This window comes from Monodon monoceros, unplaced genomic scaffold (genome assembly GCF_005190385.1).
Source record: "Monodon monoceros isolate NGI ecotype Baffin Bay Population unplaced genomic scaffold, NGI_Narwhal_1 Super_Scaffold_5, whole genome shotgun sequence".
Classification (NCBI taxonomy): Eukaryota; Metazoa; Chordata; class Mammalia; order Artiodactyla; family Monodontidae; genus Monodon; species Monodon monoceros.
Genome location: NW_021703782.1, coordinates 68,625,068 through 68,647,678, shown reverse-complemented (window position 1 = coordinate 68,647,678; position 22,611 = coordinate 68,625,068). Strand labels below are relative to the sequence as shown.

General features: G+C 39.1%; 1 protein-coding gene across 3 annotated transcripts in view; it reads left to right on the top strand.

Moving 5' to 3' along the window:
* Positions 1-22,611, top strand: part of TRPM6 (transient receptor potential cation channel subfamily M member 6) — a 201,695-nt gene that overhangs the window by 83,282 nt on the left and 95,802 nt on the right. For all 3 annotated transcript variants that reach the window (XM_029202947.1, XM_029202944.1, XM_029202945.1), the window contains 3 exons: positions 1,777-1,815; positions 8,546-8,723; positions 19,258-19,471. In XM_029202947.1, the coding sequence (XP_029058780.1) occupies positions 8,655-8,723; positions 19,258-19,471 (283 nt within the window). In that variant the 5' untranslated portion in view covers positions 1,777-1,815; positions 8,546-8,654. The remainder of the gene's footprint in view (positions 1-1,776; positions 1,816-8,545; positions 8,724-19,257; positions 19,472-22,611) is intronic.

The window sequence follows — 22,611 nt, the reverse complement described above, 5'->3', positions numbered from 1 at the left end:
AGCAGATAATGGGCAGCAGAATGGAATGATTTGCGTTTGATTATTCTGAGTTCTTGACAACCCTTTGGAAGTTCTACTTGTAGAACAAAGTTCAAAACAGCAGCCAGTGAAAGATAGAGGAAGAGAGGTCTATGGAAAATTCCCCAGGGTAATCGGGTCCCTGAAATTAAGATTGGGTAGCATTGCCCTGGGGGAAAAGAATTAAAAGGGAAGGAAAATAGGAGAGCAGTATTTTAATTAGGGGGACCACTCTATTTTTAGATTCTGCTGAGCATTTGGCCTTACATTCATTTGAAGTTTAGAAATCACAGCTGTATGCTCATGAAAGGTAGCAGGTGAGGCCACTGAAATTCTAGTTCTTTGGGGATGATGACTAAAATAGTGTTCTTTGCCTTTGTTAAATATTTACTAGTCCCACCCTCTTTGAGTTACCTGTGGCTTGTAAGCCGCGTGATTGGAAATCCTCATTTTACCTGCTTATAAAATGTTTACAGAATAAAAAGGCAGGGTAACCTTGTTTTTTCCCTTCATCTTTTATGAGATTTTGTAATATGATAGTGGCTGCAGTAGAAGGCACATTGAGCTCAGGTGGCTTCCACTGCTCTGTAAATGGAAAATCATCTTCACAGTCACCTTGAACCTCATGAAAAGTGGTAAACTATAGGTCATTAGCCCACAGACTCAAGAAGAGTATCAGTGATCATAATTCCATGAATGGTCGAAGATATTCTACTTTTTATGAGAAAAAAGCAGTCTCTCTTGTTTTGTGATTGTAAAAAATGGATGGATGACTATGGCTGTTCCTTCCATGCCAGCCTTTTTCTTAGATCCTAGTAAGATTCTCAAAACTGTGGCTTTCATGCAGTTTTCTTCCTTATGGAGCACAGCAAAAGAGTGGTAGTTCACTATTTTAAATTTAGATAAAGGTTTGTCTTTTACTGATTCTTTTTGTAGCTCCTAATAAGAAACAAATCTGATAGACTGGATTACAACGTCTTTTTCTTTCACATTTGGAACTTGTTGAAGTGAAGCTTCTGAGAAAAAAGATTTCTAAAAGGCTGGGGACAGGATGAAGTGAAAGACCTGAATATTCATCTCTGAATAATTTAGAATGATTGATTCTATGAACACTACCTTTTCTTCCATTATTTTACCTAGATTTCTTTTCAAGTTAAAACTTCTTCACACTTAAAATATGATCATTGATGATCATAATGCCAACTCCCAAATCCAGAAGGCTTTTTTGAATCATAAAAAAGAGATTAATAAATATAATTATTATAATCATACCAATTGTTCCTCAGTTTGATAGTGTTTTAGGGTTTTAAAATTGTATATGTATGTTTTCTTACTTAATTCTCAGGAATTCTGTGTTATCTTCATAGGATAATAATAATAGCCACCATTTTTATACATCCTGCAATATACCAGATACTATAAGACACTTTACATATATTATCACTCTTAATCATTTTAATAACTGTATGGGTCAGATATTGTTTTCAGATGTGAAAACTTAGAGGAATTGTTAAATCATTGAGATTTAAATCCAGGTATTTTGGTTCCAAACTCAGTATTCTGTTAATTAGATCATAGTTGCTGCAATGTAATTATATATGGTAAATGACATCTGGGAATATTTGGGAGATGATGTATGAGTACTCAGTAAACCCTGTTTCCAGATTATGGAAGATTAACAGATATTTACTGAATAAGCATTAAATATGTTTTCAAATATATTAATAAACTAACAGTGGTTTTATTTCTTTAATTAAGATGTACTGCGGGATGCCAGGTTTGTCAAAATTTAATCAGGTAAGACAGATAAACAGTTCTATGTTTATATATTTCTCTGAAGTTGCATCTATTTTTTTGCATTAATTAACAGTCCTTCCTTTTGATGTGCATCTTACATTTCACATGAGGATTTTTCTTAATCTCCTTAAGTATTAAGATTTTTTTAAAATTTGATTTTATTTATTTCTTATACAGCAGGTTCTTATTAGTTATTTCTTTTATACATATTAGTGAATACATGTCAATCCCAATCTCCCAATTCATCCCACCACCACCACACACCCCCACACTTTCCCCCCTTGGTGTCCATACATTTGTTCTCTACATCTGTGTCTCTATTTCTGCCCTGCAAACCAGTTCATCTGCACCATTTTACTAGGTTTCACATATATGCGTTAATATATGATATTTGTTTTTCTCTTTCTGACTTATTTCACTCTGTATGACAGACTCTAGATCCATCCTCGTCTCTACAAATGACCCAATTTCATTCCTTTTTATGGCTGAGTAATATTCCATTGTATATATGTACCACATCTTCTTTATCCATTCATCTGTCGATTGGCATTTAGGTTGCTTCCATGACCTGGCTATTGTAAAAAGAGCTGCAGTGAACATTGGGGTGCATGTGTCTTTTTCAATTATGGTTTTCTCTGGGTATATGCCCAGTAGTGGGATTGCTGGGTCATATGGTAATTCTATTTTTAGTTTTTTAAGGAACCTCCATGCTGTTCTCCATAGTGGCTGTATCAATTTACATTCCCACCAACAGTGCAAGAGGGTTCCCTTCTCTCCACACCCTCTCCAGCATTTGTTGTTTGTACATTTTCTGATGATACCCATTCTAACTGGTGTGCGGTGATACCTCATTGTATGTTTAGATGTGAATTTCTCTAATAATTAGTGATGTTGAGCACCTTTTCATGTGCTTCTTGGCCATCTGTATGTCTTCTTTGGAGGAACGTCTGTTTAGATCTTCTGCCCATTTTTTGATTGGGTTGTTTTTTTTTAATATTGAGCTGATTATATTTTGGAGATTAATCCTTTGTCCATTGATTAATTTGCAAATATTTTTTCCCATTCTGAGGGTTGTCTTTTCGTCTTGTTTGTAGTTTCCTTTGCTTTGCAAAAGCTTTTAAGTTTCATTAGGTCCCATTTGTTTATTTATTTTTTTATTTCAATTAATCTAGGAGGTGGATCAAAAAAAATCTTGCTGTGATTTATGTCAAAGAGTGTTCTTCCTATGTTTTCCTCTAAGAGTTTTATAGTGTCCAGTCTTACATTTCAATCTCTAATCCATTTTGAATTTATTTTTGTATATGGTGTTAGGGAGTGTTCTAATTTCATTCTTTTACATGTAGCTGTCCAGTTTTCCGAGCACCACTTATTGAAGAGACTGTCTTTTCTCCATTATATATCCTTGCCTTCTTTCTCGTAGATTAGTTGACCATAGGTGCATGGGTTTATCTCTGGGCTTTCTATGCTATTCCATTGATTTATATTTCTGTTTTTGTGCTAGTACCATGTTGTCTTGATTACTATAGCTTTGCAGTATAGTCTGAAGTCACGGAGTCTGATTCCTCCAGCTCCGTTTTTTTTCCCTCAAGACTGCATTGGCTATTTGGGGTCTTTTGTGTCTCCATACAAATTTTAAGATTTTTTGTTCTAGTTCTGTAAAAAATGCCATTGGTAGTTTGATAAGGATTGCACTGAATCTGTAGATTGCTTTGGGTAGTATGGTCATTTTCACAGTATTGCTTCTTCCAATCCAAGAACATGGTATGTCTCTCCATCTGTTTGTATCATCTTTAATTTCTTTCATCAGTGTCTTATAGTTTTCTGCATAAAGGTATTTTGTCTCCTTAGGGAGGTTTACTCCTACGTTTTTTATTCTTTTTGTTGCAGTGGTAAATGGGAGTGTGTCCTTAATTTCTCTTTCAGAGTTTTCATCATTAGTGTATAGGAATGCCAGAGATTTCTGTGCATTAATTTTGTATCCTGCTACTTTACCAAATTCATTGATTAGCTCTAGTGGTTTTCTGGTAGCATTTTTAGGATTCTCTATGTATAGTATCATGTCCTCTGGAAACAGTGACAGTTTTTCTTCTTCTTTTCCAATTTGTATTCCTTTTATTTCTTTTTCTTCTCTGCTTGCCATGGCTAGGACTTCCAAAACTATGTTGAATAATAGTGGTGAGAGTGGACATCCTTGTCTTGTTCCTGATCTTAGAGGAAATGGTTTCAGTTTTCCACCACTGAGGATGATGTTTGCTGTGGGTTCGTCATATATGGCCTTTATTATGTTGAGGGAGGTTCCCTCTATGTCCACTTTCTGGAGAGCTTTTATCATAAATGGGTGTTGAATTTTGTCAAAAGGTTTTTCTGCATCTATTGAGATGATCATGTGTTTTTTATTCTTCAATTTGTTAATAGTGTATCATGTTGATTAATTTGAGTATATTGAAGAATCCTTGCATCCTTGGGATAAATCCCACTTGATCATGGTGTATAATCCTTTTAATGTGTTGTTGGATTCTGTTTGCTGGTATTTTGTTAAGGATTTTTGCATCTATATTCATCAGTGATATTGGTCTGTAATTTTCTTTTTTTGTAGTTTCTTTGTCTGGATTTGGTATCAGGGTGATGGTGGCCTCATAGAATGAGTTTGGGAGTGTTCCTCCCTCTGGTATATTTTGGAAGAGTTTGAGAAGGATGGGTGTTAGCTCTTCTCTAAATGTTTGATAGAATTCACCTGTGAAGCCATCTGGTCCTGGCCTTTTTTGTTTGTTGGAAGATTTTTAATCACAGTTTCAATTTCAGTGCTTGTGATTGTTCTGTTCATATTTTCTATTTCTTCCTGGTTCAGTCTTGGAAAGTTGTGCTTTTTTAAGAATTTGTCCATTTCTTCCAGGTTGTCCATTTTATTGGCATAGAGTTGCTGTGGTAGTCTCTTAGGATGCTTTGTATTACTGTGGTGTCTGTTGTAACTTTTCCTTTTTCATTTCTAATTTTATTGATTTGAGTCCTCTCCCTCTTTTTCTTGATGAGTTTGGCTAATGTTTTATCAATTTTGTTTATCTTCTCAAAGAACCAGCTTTTAGTTTTATTGATCATTGCTACTGTTTTCTTTGTTTCTATTTCATTTATTTCTGCTCTGATCTTTATCATTTCTTTCCTTCTACTAACTTTGGGTTTTGTTTGTTCCTCTTTCTCTAGGTTTTTTCAATGTAAGGTTAGATTGTTTATTTGAGATTTTTCTTGTTTCCTGAGGTAGGCTTGTATAGCTATAAACTTTCCTCTTAAAACTGCTTTTGCTGCACCCCATAGGTTTTGGATCGTCATATTTTCGTTGTAATTTGTCTCTAGGTATTTTTAGATTTCCTCTTTGATTTCTTCAGTGATCTCTCAGTTATTTAGTAACGTTTAGCCTCCATGTGTTAGTGTTTTTTACGTTTTTTTCCCTGGAATTGATTTCTAATCTCATAGCATTGTGGTCAAAAAAGATGCTTGATATGAATTCACTTTTCTTAAATTTACTGAGGCTTGATTTTTGACCCAAGATGTGATCTATCCTGGAGAATGTTCCATGTACACTTGAAAAGAAAGTGTAATCTGCTGTTTTTGGATGGAATGTCCTATAAATATCAATTAAATCTATCTGGTCTATTGAGTCATTTCAAGCTTGTGTTTCCTTATTAATTTTCTGTTTGGATGATCTTTCCATTGGTGTAAGTGAGGCGTTAAAGTGCCCCACTATTATTGTGTTGCTGTCGATTTCCTCCTTTAGCGCTGTTAGCCGTTGCCTTATGTATTGAGGTGCTCCTATGTTGGGTGCATATATATTTATAATTATTATATCTTCTTCCTGGATTAATCCCTTGATCATTATGCAGTGTCCTTCCTTGTCTCTTGTAACATTCTTTATTTTAAAGTCTATTTTATATGATATGAGTACTGCTACTCCAGCTTTCTTTTGATTTCCATTTGCATGGAATACCTTATTCCATCCCCTCACTTTCAGTCTGTATGTGTCCCTAGGTCTTAAGTGGGTCTCTTGTAGACAGCATACACATGTGTTTTGTTTTTGTATCCATTCAATGAGCCTGTATCTTTTGGTTGGAGCTTTTAATCCATTCATGTTTAAGGTACTTATCGATATATATGTTCATATTCCCGTTTTCTTAATTGTTATGGGTTTGTTTTTTGTTTTTTGCTGTACATGGGTCTCTCACTGTTGTGGCCTCTCCCGTTGTGGAGCACAGGCTCCAGATGCGCAGGCTCAGTGGCCATGGCTCACGAGCCTAGCCGCTCCACGGCATGTGGTATCTTCCCGGACCGGGGCACGAACCCGTTTCCCCTGCATCGGTAGGCGGACTCTCAACCACTGCGCCACCAGGGAAGCCCATGGGTTTGTATTTGTAGGTCTTTTTCTTCTCTTGTGTTTCCCACTTAGAGAAGTTCCTTTAGCATTTGTTGTAAAGCTGGTTTGGTGGTGCTGAGTTCTCTTAGCGTTTGCTTTCTGTAAAGCTTTTGATTTCTCCGTCGAATCTGAATGAGATCCTTACTGGGTAGAGTAATCTTGGTTGTAGGTTCTTCCCTTTCATCACTTTAAATATATCATGCCACTACCTTCTGGCTTGTAGAGTTTCTGCTGAGAAATCAGCTGTTACCCTTGTGGGAGTTCTCTTGTATGTTATTTGTTGTTTTTACCTTGTTGCTTTCAATAATTTTTCTTTGTCTTTAATTTTTGTCAATTAGATTACTATGTGTCTCGGCGTGTTTTTCCTTTGGTTTATCCTGTATGGGACTCTCTGCGCTTCCTGGACTTGGGTGGCTATTTCCTTTCCCATGTTAGGGAAGTTTTTGACTATAATCTCTTCAAATATTTTCTCAGGTCCTTTCTGTCTCTCTTCACCTTTTGGGACCCCTAATGTGAATGCTGTTGCATTTAATGTTGTCCCAGAGGTCTCTTAGGCTTGTCTTGATTTCTTTTCATTCTTTTTTCTTTTTTCTTTATTCTGTTCCATGGCAGTGAATTCCACCATTCTGTCTTCCAGGTCACTTATCTGTTCTTCTGCCTCAGTTATTCTGCTATTGGTTCATTCTAGTGTATTTTTCATTTCAGTTATTTATTGGTCATCTCTGTTTGTTCTTTAATTCTTCTAGGTCTTAGTAAAACATTTCTTGTTTCTTCTTGATCTTTGTCTCCATTCTTTTTCCTAGGTCCTGGATCATGTTCACTATCATTATTCTGAATTCTTTTTCTGGAAGGTTGCATCTCTACACTTCATTTAGTTGTTTTTCTGGGGTTTTGTCTTGTTTCTTCATTTGGTACATAGCCTTCTGCCTTTTCATCTTGTCTATCTCTATATGAATGCGGTTTTTGTTCCACAGGATGCAGGATTGTAGTTCTTCTTGCTTCTGCTGTCTGCCCTCTGGTGGATGAGGCTATCTAAGAGGCTTGTGCAAGTTTCCTGATGGGAGGGACTGGTGGTGGGTAGAGCTGGCTGTTGCTCTGGTGGGCAGAGTTCAGTAAAACTTTAATCCACTTGTCTGATCTTGGGTGGGGCTGGGTTCCCTCCCTGTTGGTAAGCAATCAAACAGGCCTGAGGTGACCCAACACTGGAGCCTACCCGGCTCTTTGTGGGGGCTAATGGCAGACTCTGGAAGGGCTCACGCCAAGGAGTACTTCCCAGAACTTCTGCTCCCAGTGTCCTTCTCCTCATGGTGAGCCACAGCCACCCCCTGCCTCTGCAGGAGACCCTCCAACACTGGCAGGTAGATCTGTTTCAGTCTCCTATGGGGTCACTGCTCCTTCCCCTAGGTCCTGATGCACACAGTACTGTGTGTTTGCCCTCCAAGAGTGGAGTCTCTGTTTCCCCCAGTCCTGTTGAAGTCCTGCAGTCAAATACTGCTACCCTTCAAAGTCTGATTCTCTAGGAATTCCTTCTTACGTTGCCAGACCCCAAGTTTGGGAAGCCTGACGTGGGGCTCAGAACCTTCACTCCAGTGGGTGGACTTCTGTGGTATAAGTGTTCTCCAGTTTGTGAGTCACCCACCCAGCAGTTACGGGATTAGATTTGATTGTGACTGCGCCCCTCCTACCATCTCACTGTGGCTTCTCCTTTGTCTTTGGATGTGTGGTATCTTTTTTGGTGACTTCCAGTGTCTCCCTGTCAATGATTGTTCACAATATTATTTTTTAAAAATAGTTTTTGAGCTATAATTGACATAAACTGCATATATTTAAAATATACAATTTGATGTTTGTTTTTGTATTCTTTACTATTTTAATCATTTTTAAGAGTACAGTTCAGTAGTGTTAAGTATATTCCCATTGTTGTGTTATGGATCTACAGAACTTTTTATCTTGCAAAATTGAATGTGTATACTACATTTTGGTCATCCATCCATCTATTGATGAATACATGGGTTGCTTCTACCTCTTGGCTGTTGTGAATAATGCTGCTATAAACATGGGTGTGTAAGAGATTTGTAATGTTTTCTTAAAACATCCCAAAAATGATTCTAATGTGTAGCCAAGGGAGAGAAGCAGTGAGAATGTTTTTAAACTTAGAAAACAACCCAGTATTGGAAATCAAATATAAATCTCAGTGTGAAGTTTTAAAACTTGTTAATATATGTCATCTATATATTACCCTAGGAAAATGTAGAAACATTACATCTATTTTCTATTCTGAAATTGTGTGTATTCTATTTTGAAATTGGTATTTATCCCAAATTTAAGGTGTTACTGTGGGCGATTGATTAGAGACCATTATGGGATAGATGAAGCCTGGACCATCTCAGCTGCCAACGGTAGTGAAAATGAACAATGGTGTGTTGAAAAGCACACAATGAAAAGCTCTACAGATACCTTTGGCACGATTAACTTCCAAGATGGAGAGCACACCCACCACTCTAAGGTTTGCTAATAACCTACATTATTTTGCCGATTTTTAAAAAATATCTTTATTGGAGTATAATTGCTTTACAATGGTGTGTTAGTTTCTGCTAAATAACAAAGTAAATCAACTATACATATACATATATCCTCATATCTCCACCCTCTTACATCTCCCTCCCACCCTCCCTATCCCACCCCTCTAGATGGTCACAAAGTACAGAGCTGATCCCCCTGTGCTATGCAGCTGCTTCCCGCTAGCTATCTATTTTACATTTGGTAGTGTATATATGTCCATGCCACTCTCTCACTTTGTCTCAGCTTACCCTTCCCCCACCCCATGTCCTCAAGTCCATTCTCTACGTCCGCGTCTTTATTCCTGTCCTGCCCACAGGTTCTTCATAACTTTTTTTTTTTTTTAGATTCCATATATATGTGTTAGCATACGGTATTTGTTTTTCTCTTTCTGACTTACTTCACTCTGTATGACAGACTCTAGGTCCATCCACCTCACTACTAATAATTCAGTTTTGCTTCTTTTTATGGCAGAGTAATATTCCATTGTATATATGTGCCACATCTTCTTTATCCATTCATCTGTCAGTGGACACTTAGGTTGCTTCCCTGTCCTGGCTATTGTAAATAGAGCTGCAATGAACATTGTGGTACATGACTCTTTATGAATTATGGTTTTCTCAGGTTATATGCCCAGTAGTGGGATTGCTGGGTCATATGGTAGTTCTATGTTTAGTTTTTTAAGGAACCTCCATACTGTTCTCCATAGTGGCTGCATCAATTTACATTCCCATGAACAGTGCAAGAGGGTTTGCTTTTCTCCACACCCTCTCCAGGATTTATTGTTTGTAGATTTTTTGATGATGGCCATTCTAACTGGTGTGAGGTGATACCTCATTTTAGTTTTGACTTGCATTTCTCTAACGATTAGTGATGTTGAGCATCCTTTCATATGTTTGTTGGCAATCTGTATATCTTCTTTGGAGAAATATCTGTTTAGGTCTACCTATTTTTGGATTGGGTTGTTTTTTTTTTTTTGATATTGAGCTGCTTGTAAATTTTGGAGATTAATCCTTTGTCAGTTGCTTCATTTGCAAATATTTTCTCCCATCTGAGGGTTGTCTTTTTGTCTTGTTTATGGTTACCTTTACTGTGCAAAAGCTTTTAAGTTTCATGAGGTGCCATGTGTTTATTTTTGTTTTTATTTGGATTTCTCTAGGAGGTGGGTCAAAAGGATCTTGCTGTGATTTATGTCTAAGTGTTCTGCCAATGTTTTCCTCTAAGAGTGTTATAGTGTCTGGTCTTACATTTAGGTGTTTAATCCATTTTGAGTTTATTTTTGTGTATGGTGTTAGGGAGTGTTCTAATTTCATTGTTTTACATGTAGCTGTCCAGTTTTCCCAGCACCACTTATTGAAGAGGCTGTCTTTTCTCCATTGTATATTCTTGCCTCCTTTATCAAAAATAAGGTGACCATAGGTGTGTGGGTTTATCTCTGGGCTTTGTATCCCATTCCATTGATCTATATTTCTGTTTTTGTGCCAGTACCATACTGTCTTGATTACTGTAGCTTTGTAGTATAGTCTGAGGTCTGGGAGCCTGATTCCTCTAGCTCCGTTTTTCTTTCTCAAGATTGCTTTGGTTGTTCGGGGTTTTTGTGTTTCCACACAAAAAATTGTGAAATTTTTTGTTCTAGTTATGTGAAAAATACCATTGGTAGTTTGATAGGGATTGCATTGAATCTGTAGATTGCTTTGGGTAGTATAGCAATTTTCACAATGTTGATTCTTCCAATCCAAGAACATGGGATATCTCTCCACCTGTTTGTATCATCTTTAATTTCTTTCATCAATGTCTTATAGTTTTCTGCATACAGGTCTTTTGTCTCCTTAGGTAGGTTTATTCTTAGGTATTTTATTCTTTTTATTGCAATGGTAAATGGGAGTGTTTCCTTAATTTCTCTTCCAGATTTTTCATCATTAATGTATAGGAATGCAAGAGATTTCTTTGTATCCTTCTACTTTACCAAATTCATTGATTAGCTCTAGTGGTTTTCTGGTAGATTCTTTAGGATTCTCTCTATATAGTATCATGTCATCTGCGAACAATGACAGTTTTTCCTCTTTTCCGATTTGGATTCCTTTTCTTTCTTTTTCTTCTCTGATTGCAATGGCTAAAACTTCCAACAGTATGTTGACTAATAGTGGTGAGAGTGGACAACCTTGTCTTGTTCCTGATGTTAGAGGAAATGGTTTCAGTTTTTCACCACTGAGAACAATGTTGGCTATGGGTTTGTCATATATGGCCTCTGTTATGTTGAGGTAAGTTCCCTCTGTGCCTACTTTCTGGTGGGTTTTTATTTTAAATGGGTGTTGAATTTTGTTGAAAGCTTTTTCTGCATCTATTGAGATGATCATATGTTTTTTCTCCTTCAATTTGTTAATGTGTTGTATCACATTGATTGATTTGTGTATATTGAAGAATCCTTGCCTTCCTGGGATAAACCCCACTTGATCATGGTGTATGATCCTTTTAATGTGCTGTTGGATTCTGTTTGCTAGTATTTTGTTGAGGATTTTTGCACCTTTGTTCATCAGTAATATTGGCCTGTAGTTTTCTGTCGTGACATCTTTGTCTGGTTTTGGTATAAGGGTGATGGTGGTCTTGTAGAATGAGTTTGGGAGTGTTCCTCCCTCTGGTATATTTTGGAAGAGTTTGAGAAGGATAGGTGTTAGCTCTTCTCTAAATGTTTCATAGAATTCACCTGTGAAGCCATCTGATCCTGGTCTTTTGTTTGTTGGAAGATTTTTAATCACAGTCTCAACTTCAGTGCATGTGATTGTTCTGTTTATATTTTCTATTTCTTCCTGGCTCAGTCTTGGAAAGTTGTGCTTTTTTAAGAATTTGTCCTTTTCTTCCAGGCTGTCCATTTTATTGGCATATATTTGCTTGTAGTAATCTCTCATGATCCTTTGTATTTCTACAGTGTCAGCTGTTAGTTCTCCTTTCTCATTTCTAATTCTGTTGATTTGAGTCTTCTCCCTTTTTTTTCTTGGTGAGTCTGGCTAATGGTTTATCAATTTTGGTTATCTTCTCAAAGAACCAGCTTTTAGTTTTATTGATCTTTGCTATCATTTCCTTCATTCCTTTTTCCTTTATTTCTGATCTGATCTTTATGATTCCTTTCCTTCTACTAACTTTGGGTTTTGTTTTTTTTTCTTCTTTCTCTAATTGCTTTAGGTTTAAGGTTAGGTTGTTTATTTGAGATGTTTCTTGTTTCTTGAGGTAGGATTGTATTGCTATAAACTTCCCTCTTAGAACTGCTTTTGCTGCATAGCATAGGTTTTGAGTCGTCGTGTTTTCATTGTCATTTGTTTCTAGGTATTTTTTGATTTCCTCTTTGATTTCTTTAGTGATCTCTTGGTTATTTACTAGTGTATTGTTTAACCTCCATGTGTTTGTATTTTTTACAGATTTTTTCCTGTAATTGGTATCTAGTCTCATAGCATTATGGTTGGAAAAGATACTTTATATGATTTTAATTTTCTTAAACGTACCAAGGCTTGATTTGTGACCCAAGATATGATCTATCCTGGAGAATGTTCCATGAGCACTTGAGCAGAAAGTGTATTCTGTTGTTTTTGGATGGAATTCCCTATAAATATCAATTAAGTCCATGTTGTTTAATGTATCTTTTAAAGCTTGTGTTTCCTTATTTATTTTCATTTTGGATGATCTGTCCACTGGTGAAAGTGGGGTGTTAAAGTCCCCTATTATGATTGTGTTACTGTTGATTTCCCCTTTTATGGCTGTTAGCATTCGCCTACATATTGAGGTGCTTCTATGTTTGGTTCATAAATATTTACAATTGTTATATCTTCTTCTTGGATTGATCCCTTGATCATTATGTAGTGTCCTTCTTTGTCTCTTGTAATAGTCTTTATTTTAAAGTCTGTTTTGTCTGATGAGAGAATTTGCTACTCCAGCTTTATTTTGATTTCCATTTGCATGGAATATCTTTTTCCATCCCATCACTTTCAGTCTGTATGTGTCCCTAGGTCTGAAGTGGGTCTCTTGTAGACAGTATATATACTGGTCTTGTTTTTGTATCCATTCAGCCAGTCTGTGTCTTTTGGTTGGAGCATTTAATCCATTTACATTTAAGGTAGTTATTGCTATGGATGTTCCTGTTACCATTTTCTAAATTGTTTTGAGTTTGTTATTGTAGGTCTTTTCCTTCTCTTGTGTTTCCTGCCTAGAGAAATTCCTTTAGCATTTGTTGTAAAGCTAGTTTGGTGGTGCTGAATTCTCTTAGCTCTTGCTTATCTGTAAATGTTTTAATTTCTCCGTGGAATCTGAATGAGATCCTTGCTGGGTAGAGTAATCTTGGTTGTAGGTTTTCTTTTCCTTTTCATCACTTTAAATACGTCCTGCCACTCCCTTCTGGCTTGCAGAGTTTCTCCTGAAAGATCAGCTATTAACCTTATGGGGATTCCCTTCTATGTTATTTGTTGTTTTTCCCTTGCTGCTTTTAATGTTTTTGTTTGTATTTAATTTTTGATGGTTTGATTAATATGTGTCTTGGCGTGTTTCCCCTTGGATTTATCCTGTATGGGACTCTCTGTGCTTCCTGGACTTGATTGACTCTTTCTTTTCCTATATTAGGGCAGTTTTCAACACTAATCTCTTCAAATATTTTCTCAGTCCCTTTCTTTTTCTCTTCTTCTTCTGGGACCCCTATAATTCGAATGTTGGTGCATTCAGTGTAGTCCCAGAGGTCTCTGAGACTGTCCTCAATTCTTTTCATTCTTTTTTGTTTATTCTGCTCTGTGGTAGTTATTTCCACTATTTTATCTTCCAGGTCACTTATCCGTTCTTATGCCTCAGTTATTTTGCTATTGATTCCTTCTAGAGAATTTTAAATTTCATTTATTGTGTTGTTAATCATTTGTTGTTTGCTCTCTAGTTCTTCTAGGTCCTTGTTAAACGTTTCTTGTATTTTCTCCATTCTATTTCCAAGATTTTGGATCATCTTTACTATCATTATTCTGAATTCTTTTTCAGGTAGACTGCCTATTTCCTCTTCATTTGTTTGGTCTTGTGGGTTTTTACCTTGCTCCTTTGTCTGCTGTGTGTTTCTCTGTCTTCTCATTTTGCTTACCTTACTGTGTTTGGGGTCACCTTTTTACAGGCTGTACGTTCATAGTTCCTGTTGTTTTTGGTGTCTGCCCCCAGTGACTAAGGTTGGGTCAGTGGGTTGTGTAGGCTTCCTGGTGGAGGGGACTGGTGCCTGTGTTGTGGTGGATGAGGCTGGGTCTTGTCTTTCTGGTGGGCAAGAGCGCATCCAGTGGTGTGTTTTGGGGTGTTTGTGACTTTATTATGATTTTAGGCAGCGTCTCTGATAATGGGTGGGGTTGTGTTCCTGTCTTGTTAGTTTTTTCGCATAGGGTGTCCAACACTGTAGCTTGCTGGTTGTTGAGTGGAGCTGGGTCTTTGTGTTGAGATGGAGATCCCTGGGAGAGCTTTTGCCTTTTGATATTACATGGAGCTGGGAGGTCTCTGGTGGACCAATCGCCTGAACTCAGCTCTCCCACGTCAGAGGCCCAGGCCTGACACCCGGCCCGAGCCCAAAGTCCCTGTCAGCCACACCACTCAGAAGTAAAGGGAGAAAGAAAGAAATAAAGAAAAAAAATAGAATAAAGTTATTAAAATAAAAAATATATATTTAAATTTAAAAAAGTTAAATGTAATAAAAAAATAAAGAACAAAAGAAAGAAGACAGCAACCATACCAAAAAACAAATCCACCAATAGTAACCAGCACTAAAAACTATACTAAAGGGCTTCCCTGGTGGCGCCGTGGTTAACAATCCACCTGCCAATGCAAGGGACATGGGTTCGAACCCTGGTCCAGGAAGATCCCACATGCCACGGAGCAACTAAGCCCATGTACTACAACTATTGAGCCTGCGCTCTAGAGCCCGCATGCCACAACTACTGAGCCCGCATGCCACAACTACTGCAGCCTGTGCGCCTAGAGCCCATGCTCCACAACAAGAGAAGCCACCGCAATGAGAAGTCCGCGCACCGTGACAAAGAGTAGCCCCCATTTGCCGCAACTAGAGTAAGCCTGCGTGCAACAACGAACACCCAAGGCAGCCAAAAATAAATTAAAAAAAGAAAAAAAAACTGTACTAAAAAAAAAAACAATGGAAAGACAGAACCCTAGGACAAATGGTAAAAGCAAAGCTATACAGACAAAATGACACAAAGAAACATACACATACACACTCACAGAAAGAGAAAAAGTAAAAAGAAAAATCTATCTATATATATATATATGAAAAAGGAAGCAAGCAGCCAAATCAATAAACAAATCTACCATTGATAATAAACTCTAAATACTAAACTAAGGTAAACATAAAAACAAATTAGATGCAGAAAGCAAATCCCAAGTCTATAGTTGCTCCCAAAGCCCACCGCCTCGATTTTGGGATGATTTGCTGTCTATTCAGGTATTCCACAGATGCAGGTACATCAAGTTGATTGTGGAGATTTAATCCACCGCTCCTGAGGCTGCTGGGAGAGATTTCCCTTTCTCTTCTTTGTTCTCACAGCTCCCAGGGCTCAGCTTTGGATTTGGCCCCGCCTCTGCGTGTAGGTCGCCGGAGGGCGTCTGTTCTTCGCTCAGACAGTACGGGGTTAAAGGAGCAGCTGCTTCGGGGGTTCTGGCTCACTCAGGCCGGGGTTGGGGAGGGAGGGGTACGGAATGCGAGGCGAGCCTGCGGCGGCAGAGGTCAGCGTGACTTTGCACCAGCCTGAGGCGCACCGTGCGTTCTCCCGGGGAGTTGTCCCTGGATCTCGGGACCCTGGCAGTGGCGGGCTGCACAGGCTCCCCGGAAGGTGGGTGTGGATAGTGACCTGTGCTTGCTCACAGGCTTCTTGGTGGCGGCAGCAGCAGCCTCAGCGTTTCATTCCTATCTCTGGGGTCCGCGCTGATAGCCGTGGCTCGCACCCGTCTCTGGAGCTCCTTTAGGTGGTGCTCTGAATCCCTCTCGCGCACCCCGAAATAATGGTCTCTTGCCTCTTCGGCAGGTCCAGACTTTTCCCCGGACTCCCTCCCAGCTAGCCGTGGCGCAGTAGCCTCCTTCAGGCTGTGTTCACGCCGCCAACCCCAGTCCTCTCCCTGCGCTCCGACCGAAGCCGGAGCCTCAGCTCCCAGCCCTGCCCGCCCCGGTGGGTGAGCAGACAAGCGTCTCGGGCTGGTGAGTGCTGGTCGGCACCTATCCTCTGTGCGGGTATCTCTCCGCTTTGCCCTCCGCACCCCTGTTGTGCTCTCCTCCGTGGCTCGGAAGCTTCCCCACCGCCACCCTCTGTCTCCGCCAGTGAAGGGGCTTCCTAGTGTATGGAAACTTCACAGCTCCCTCCCAGAGGTTCAGGTCCCATCCTAATTCTTTTGTCTCTGTTTTTTCTTTTGCCCTACCCAGGTATTTGGGGAGTTTCTTGCCTTTTGGGAAGTCTGAGGCCTTCTGCCAGCGTTCAGTAGGTGTTCCGTAGGAGTTGTTCCACATGTAGATGTGTTTTTGATGTATTTGTGGGGAGGAAGGTGATCTCCACGTCTTACTCCTCCACCATCTTGAAGGTCTCCTATTTTGCTGATTTTTAACAGAGGCTATAACCTCCAAATGTATCTCCAAATTGTATTTCTAAGTGTAGATGATCAGATGACCAGGTTTTATTGCAAAGGCGATCCGTGTTACTTACCTGTTGACAAAAGTGACCTGACTCTTCTTTTTCTTTTATGTCTGAGGGGCATGATACCTTACCCAGGTGTGGTGTGGCCAGCTCTTTGATTGACTTCTTTCAGCCAGTTTATGCCCTCTGCAGAAGAGAATGGCTTATTGCTCGTGAGGCAGTTGCCAAACGGCTTCCCTTTTCTTAAGGAATGTACAAAGGTTACTACCGAAGAACAGACTTCACCTGAATCACGGCTATAGCAATTCCCAGTAACTTACTTAACCTGTGGCTGTTGGTGCCTGCTATGCCCTTGTGAGAGCCTTTTCTCAGGAAGAAAATGGGGAAATTTCTGTACCCCCTGAATGATAGTGCTGGGCTCTACAGGCCAGTTTTTCTCCTGTTCCTAATATAGTAATTTTACATGTGATTCACATAGTATTGACAGGTCAGCTGTCTCTCAGCTGTTTTCTGTTGACCTTGTTAACTGTACACTACTTTATTAGAGGCAGCTTTCCTTGGGGAAAATACAGGGGGAGGCTACCTCAGGAAAGCTCCGAGTCAGTTGTGTCCTGCAGTGCATCATCAGTTAAAAGGATCTGAAAAACTGTTCCCAATAGTGCAGTCATAATAAGGTTTCATAATATAATTGTACAGTAATCGACATTTCTGATTACTAATCCACTTGCATCTAACTTTGTGCATTGATTTTTGTTTGTTTTAGTTGGCAAGAAAACTGTCCTCCAATCCTTTTTGGAAGCTGACTCTCATAGAACTCTTTATGTAGTTTTTCCCTTAATTGTTCATCTTCTTCCTTTTGCTTTTATGTTTGTTTATAATCATCTTCATTTACTCATTTTTTTTTTTATCCATTCAACAGATCTTTATCAGTTGCCCATACTTTGCTATGCCCCAAGGAGAATATGTTCTGTGTACTAACATTGCTTACAGTCTAGTGAGGGAAACAGGAAATAAATATACAATTACCCCAGACGGTGGGGATGCTGGGAAAGGGGAATACAGGGTTCTTTGAGAGAATGAAAAGAGAACTCCTCCTGTTTTTCTGGGGTGGTGTGCATGTGTCAAGGAAGCCATCTGAGAATAGGGATGGCTAAGCTGAGATGGGAAAGATGAGTGAGGTGTTTGGTGTCTGGTGAGACAGAAGGGTAAGACCACTGTAGGCGTGAGGAATAGCTTGTGGGAAGGCCAAGGGGGAATATGGTACATTTAGGAAAACTGAAAACATGTTTAGACAGATCTGATCACTAATACGTTTTATGCTTAGCATAGGCTCCTGTTACATCCTCTGTGCCTGAATGCATTTTATTTGATCTCTCAGAAGAGGCTACCCTTATATTTCAGCCTGGAATTGCACTTCAGGTTTAGCATGCACAGCAGGAGAGCTTGGGAGAGCTGGTTACTCATCCCCTCTGCTGCATTTCCCTTTCCAGTTGTTATCCCTCCCACCTCCTTCCACAGAGGTTTGGAGGTGAGTTATGATAAAGGAGGAGGAGGGGAAAGAGAGAGTCATAAAACCTTAGCACCGTCTTCAGCTGGCCTTTGGAAGAAAAGAGTCTAGTGCTGATAATTTAGTTGATCAAGGTGTTATCCTGAAATCTCGAGAAGTATCTTCTAGGACTAAAAGGACTTATAACTGAAAGGGACAACTACCTGGGAGAAAGAACTGAGAGAGAGAAAAGGAGAACTAAACCAGAGCTGCCTCCTCTGCCCTTATTCATCATTCGGGGCAACATGAACCCTTTCACAAAGGTCAACTTGTACTTTTCCTACTCTTTGAATATGTGATAAAGCCGTGGCAACTCAGTTTTCTCACTTGTAAACTGAATCCTAGTTACCCTCAGATTCTTTCTACTACATCCTGTGATGGCTGCACCATCCTCATGTCAGAAATTCTAATATTTTAATTATGAAATAAAGGGATTATGTTTTAAGAATTTCAAAGATGAACACAATTGTGTTAAATCACTATCACATTCTGGAGGACAATGTGATAATTCCTATTTGCATATCTATGGCGATCTCTACCTGTGGTTATTTTTGCTATAGTTTTATAAACTCATGGTTTCCTATGGTCCTTATCCTATAAATCCGACTTATTCTTGCTGTTGGTTGGCTCACACTCATCTCAATATGATTTTACCAGTCTGTATGTGGCTGCATTGGCTGGGAAAAGAAAGCCAGCCATACACTATAATCTTGGGCAAAATGCAAAATGATTCTGGAGCTGCCTGATTTCCGTCTTTTCTTTTGGTTACATTGGCTCTCTTATGAAAAGTATTTATTTTGGAAAAGAAGTTTTTAGAGAGATGATATATATAGGAAATGGTTAGAATGTAAAATTTAAAATAAATGAACATGCTTCTGGATCTTAATTTAAATTATGAAAATATGTGAAATGGTCCAGTAAATTAAAAGCCATAGCATTTATGAGAAAACCTCATTTCACTTATTTCTGAAACTTTTTTTAAATGGGTTTTCTGGCATAGTGATTTTTGCCAGTTTGAAGTATTTCTGCCTTACCTCAGACCTTCCAGAGAACATTGGTAGACTAACCCTGAAAACCAGAGGAAGCCTTCCTATGGTGACTTGTAATTCTCAGAAGGAACTTAAAGGGGGTGTGGGATCTTTTCAAAGTAAATATTTCCATTATATGAAGATGAACTTTTAAAGAGATCCTAGACATTTTCTTTCAAGTTTTGGCATTTCAGTTGCCCTGCTGTGTGCTTACTGCGACGTGGCAGGTATTTTCCACTATTTTATGTATATGTGTATATGCGTATCTTCCAGTATATTAGAACTTCTTATGACACAAAGTTGGATCATCTATTACATTTAATGTTGAAAGAGTGGAAGATGGAACTGCCAAAGCTGGTGATCTCTGTCCACGGGGGCATCCAGAACTTCAAGATGCCTTCCAAACTTAAAGAGATCTTCAGCCAAGGTTTGGTCAAAGCTGCAGAGACAACGGGAGCATGGATAATAACTGAAGGCATTAATACCGGTAAGGCACATTCCCTGTTTCAGTCTGTTTTGTTTTTTTTTTTTTTAATTCCTTCTTTTTAACTGTGAATCAGGCAGTATAGCACCTAAGCTCTGCTCTGCAGTGCTCCCAGGAGATGTGGTAGCGTGAGAAAGACTGGAAGAGTAGTGACTGGAAAAGAAACGCAGAAGAATCCTAGACCTTTCCTGGAATATATTTTTACCATTGTTAAAATATGCTATTTTAATATAACTTTGGGTAAACGTATGGCAAAGAAAATAGGTTTTCATGAGCTTTGGACTGTGGTGAGGTAGTGTGTGGGCATAGATGTGAGCTAAACTCACCATGGTCAGGTTCTCAGGAATTGGAAATCAGTGACATGTGCAACAACTGCATTGAGTGTATGGGGCATGAGGAGATAATTAACTACATAACTGGCACTTGTTTCTGTCACTGACTCTTTCATACTTCTTGAAATCTGACATTCAAGAACTTCATTTAGTAGCCCCTGAACCTCTAACCCTACTCTTTTGCATCAGTGTTTATGAACTGTATGCATGTTAGAGAATCATCTGGGGGCTTTGCAAATATACAGATGCACAAGTTCTACCCCAGATTAATTAGAGTTTTTCAGGGTGAAGCTTCTGAAGGGTATCTGATGTGCAGCCAGGGTTGAGGATTACTGACTTCACAAACTCCTCTCTTACTAATCTGTTGCTGATATGTTACAGTTCTGACACCAGTTCTCATGTGTGGGTTCTTTCCCAACACACCACAGTTCTCCAGCACCAGCTGAGTGTTTTACAGTTCAGCTCAATTCTGAATTACTGTCTACCAGGAAATAGCGATGGATTCCACAGGTTAAGGGCTCAGTCCCACAAGACTGTCCCCACTTCAGATGTCAGTCTCAAGTCCAGGGTGTTACCCGTGCTTCTGACTGGCTGGCTATAAATCAGAGGTTCCCACCATCCCCTCCTTGGGTTTGATGAATTTGCTAGAGCAGCTCACAGAATGCAGGAAACCAGTTTACTCACTAGATTACCAGTTTATTATAAAAGGATGTAACTCAGGAACAGGTAGATTGAAGAGATGCATGGGGCAAGGCATGTGGGAAGGGGCATGGAACTTTCATGCCCTCCTCCCATTTCTACGTGTTTACCCACTTGGAAGCTCTCTGAACCCTGTTTCTTTTCTTTTTTTTTTTTTTTATGGAGGCCTCATTACATGGGCACGATTGATTAAGTCATTGGCTATTGATAATTGAACTCAATCTCCAGTTCCTCTCCCCTCCCCAATGGTTGAGGGTGAGACTGAAATTTCCTACCCTCTAGACACGTGGTTGGTTGGTTCCCTTGGCAACCAGCCCCCATCAGTAGGTCCAAAAGTTGCCTCATTAACATAACAGAAGGCACCTCTGTCACTCTCACCACTTAGGAAATTCCAAGGTTTTAAGGAGCTCTGTGTCACTAACAGACCAAATATATATTATTATAAGTCACAATATCACACCTGTGGCTTTCCATCTTCCCTTTACTTCTTCCTCTTTTGATTTGGGATATCCTAGCCAATGTTTCCTATTAAGTTCTGCTTGACCTTTAGGATCTACATTAGATGCCAACATACCCAGGAAGCGTTCTCTATCTCAACTCGCTCTTGTTTCTTAATTTCTATAGCGTTTATTGCCTGTAGCACTTGTAGCACGTTTATATTTTGCCGTACAGGTTAGGTTAGGATGAGTCTACCTGATTGTGAGGTAGAGGCTAGGGCCTATACATATGTCTAAGAACTGAGCGACAGGCACTAATGTAATGAATAATTCCTTTTGATTAAAAAGCAATGAAGGAAGCAAGTGATTGAAAAAACAAAATAAAAATAAAACCAAGGGATTCGTCTTGTCACTAATGGGTAACCTGGTAGTTTCTCTGTTACATTTCATTGAGATAATTACTGTTTCACATTCTTAGAAAAAAGCAAAGGTTGCAGAGTTCTAAGTCCAATGTGTAGTACTTATTTTATTTCCAGTAAAAAAAAAAGAGAGTGGATGGGGAAGTTTTGTAGAGTTAAGAAAAAGGTGAACTTGGGCATGGTTTTTTTCTTTGAATAACTAATTGTGTTACATGCTTTATTTTACTTATTGCTTTTTTAAGAAAAAAATATCTTAGATTAGGGCCAGTTAAAGTACACAAATATAATAGTGTGAAGACTATTGAAATAGTTCATATGAACAAAAGAAATGAGAAATGAGGTATACTTGGAGCTTCCTTAAACAATAATCAGGGTCTGACCTGATTCAGCCTCAGCTCCTTAGGTCCTGACTACTCAAGAAGTGGTCCCTGGACCAGCAACATCAGCATCACCTAGGAGCTTGTTGGGAATGCAGATATCGGGCTCCTCAGACCAGTGGGATCAGAATCTGCATTTTGATGACATCCCCAGGTGATTCTTATACACATTTAAATTTGAGAAGCTTTGCTTACCAGCTTCAACCTATGCTTGAGATGCTTCTCAGCTGTAGTTGAACATTATTTGGCATGAATTTTTTACATTTATTTAAATTGAATGCCAGAAGCCTTTAAGAATCTATTGTGTATAAAGCATTTGGATAGATGCTGTGGATGAAAGATGAGTAAGATATGGACCCCGGGTTTAGTGATGAGGTGGGTGACTGGAACAAACAGAGAGTAAGCAACTAACCAAAAATCGATGCTGAATGGGTCATAGTTGAGATACAAAGAAAGTGTTTGGGAGTAAAAGGAAGAGGAAGAGGAAAACAAATTCCGGTTCCAACTGAGGGAACCTGAGAAGAAAGCTTGGTGAAGGATATAGCACTTAATGTTGGCCTTGAGAGAAGGGTAGGAAAAAGCATTCTAGGCAGAGGTGGCAGTTCAGGGCAAGGTACACAGCTGGAGACTAAGGCATGTGTAGAAAGAGGTGATAAGGCTGCTAGCTGGATGTGCCATGTGGCAGAGGACGGGCAGCAAGGGAGACTGGAGCCAGATTGGGTGCCATGTTATTTGGGCTGAGGTTTTATTCTCTGTGTAGCAGAGAGCCCTCAAAGGATTTTGAACAGAAGAATGAATAGGGAATGATATTGTCAGATCTGGTTTTACAGAGAGTCTTAGCAGATAATATGTATTAAGATCACATGTGGGCTGCTGACT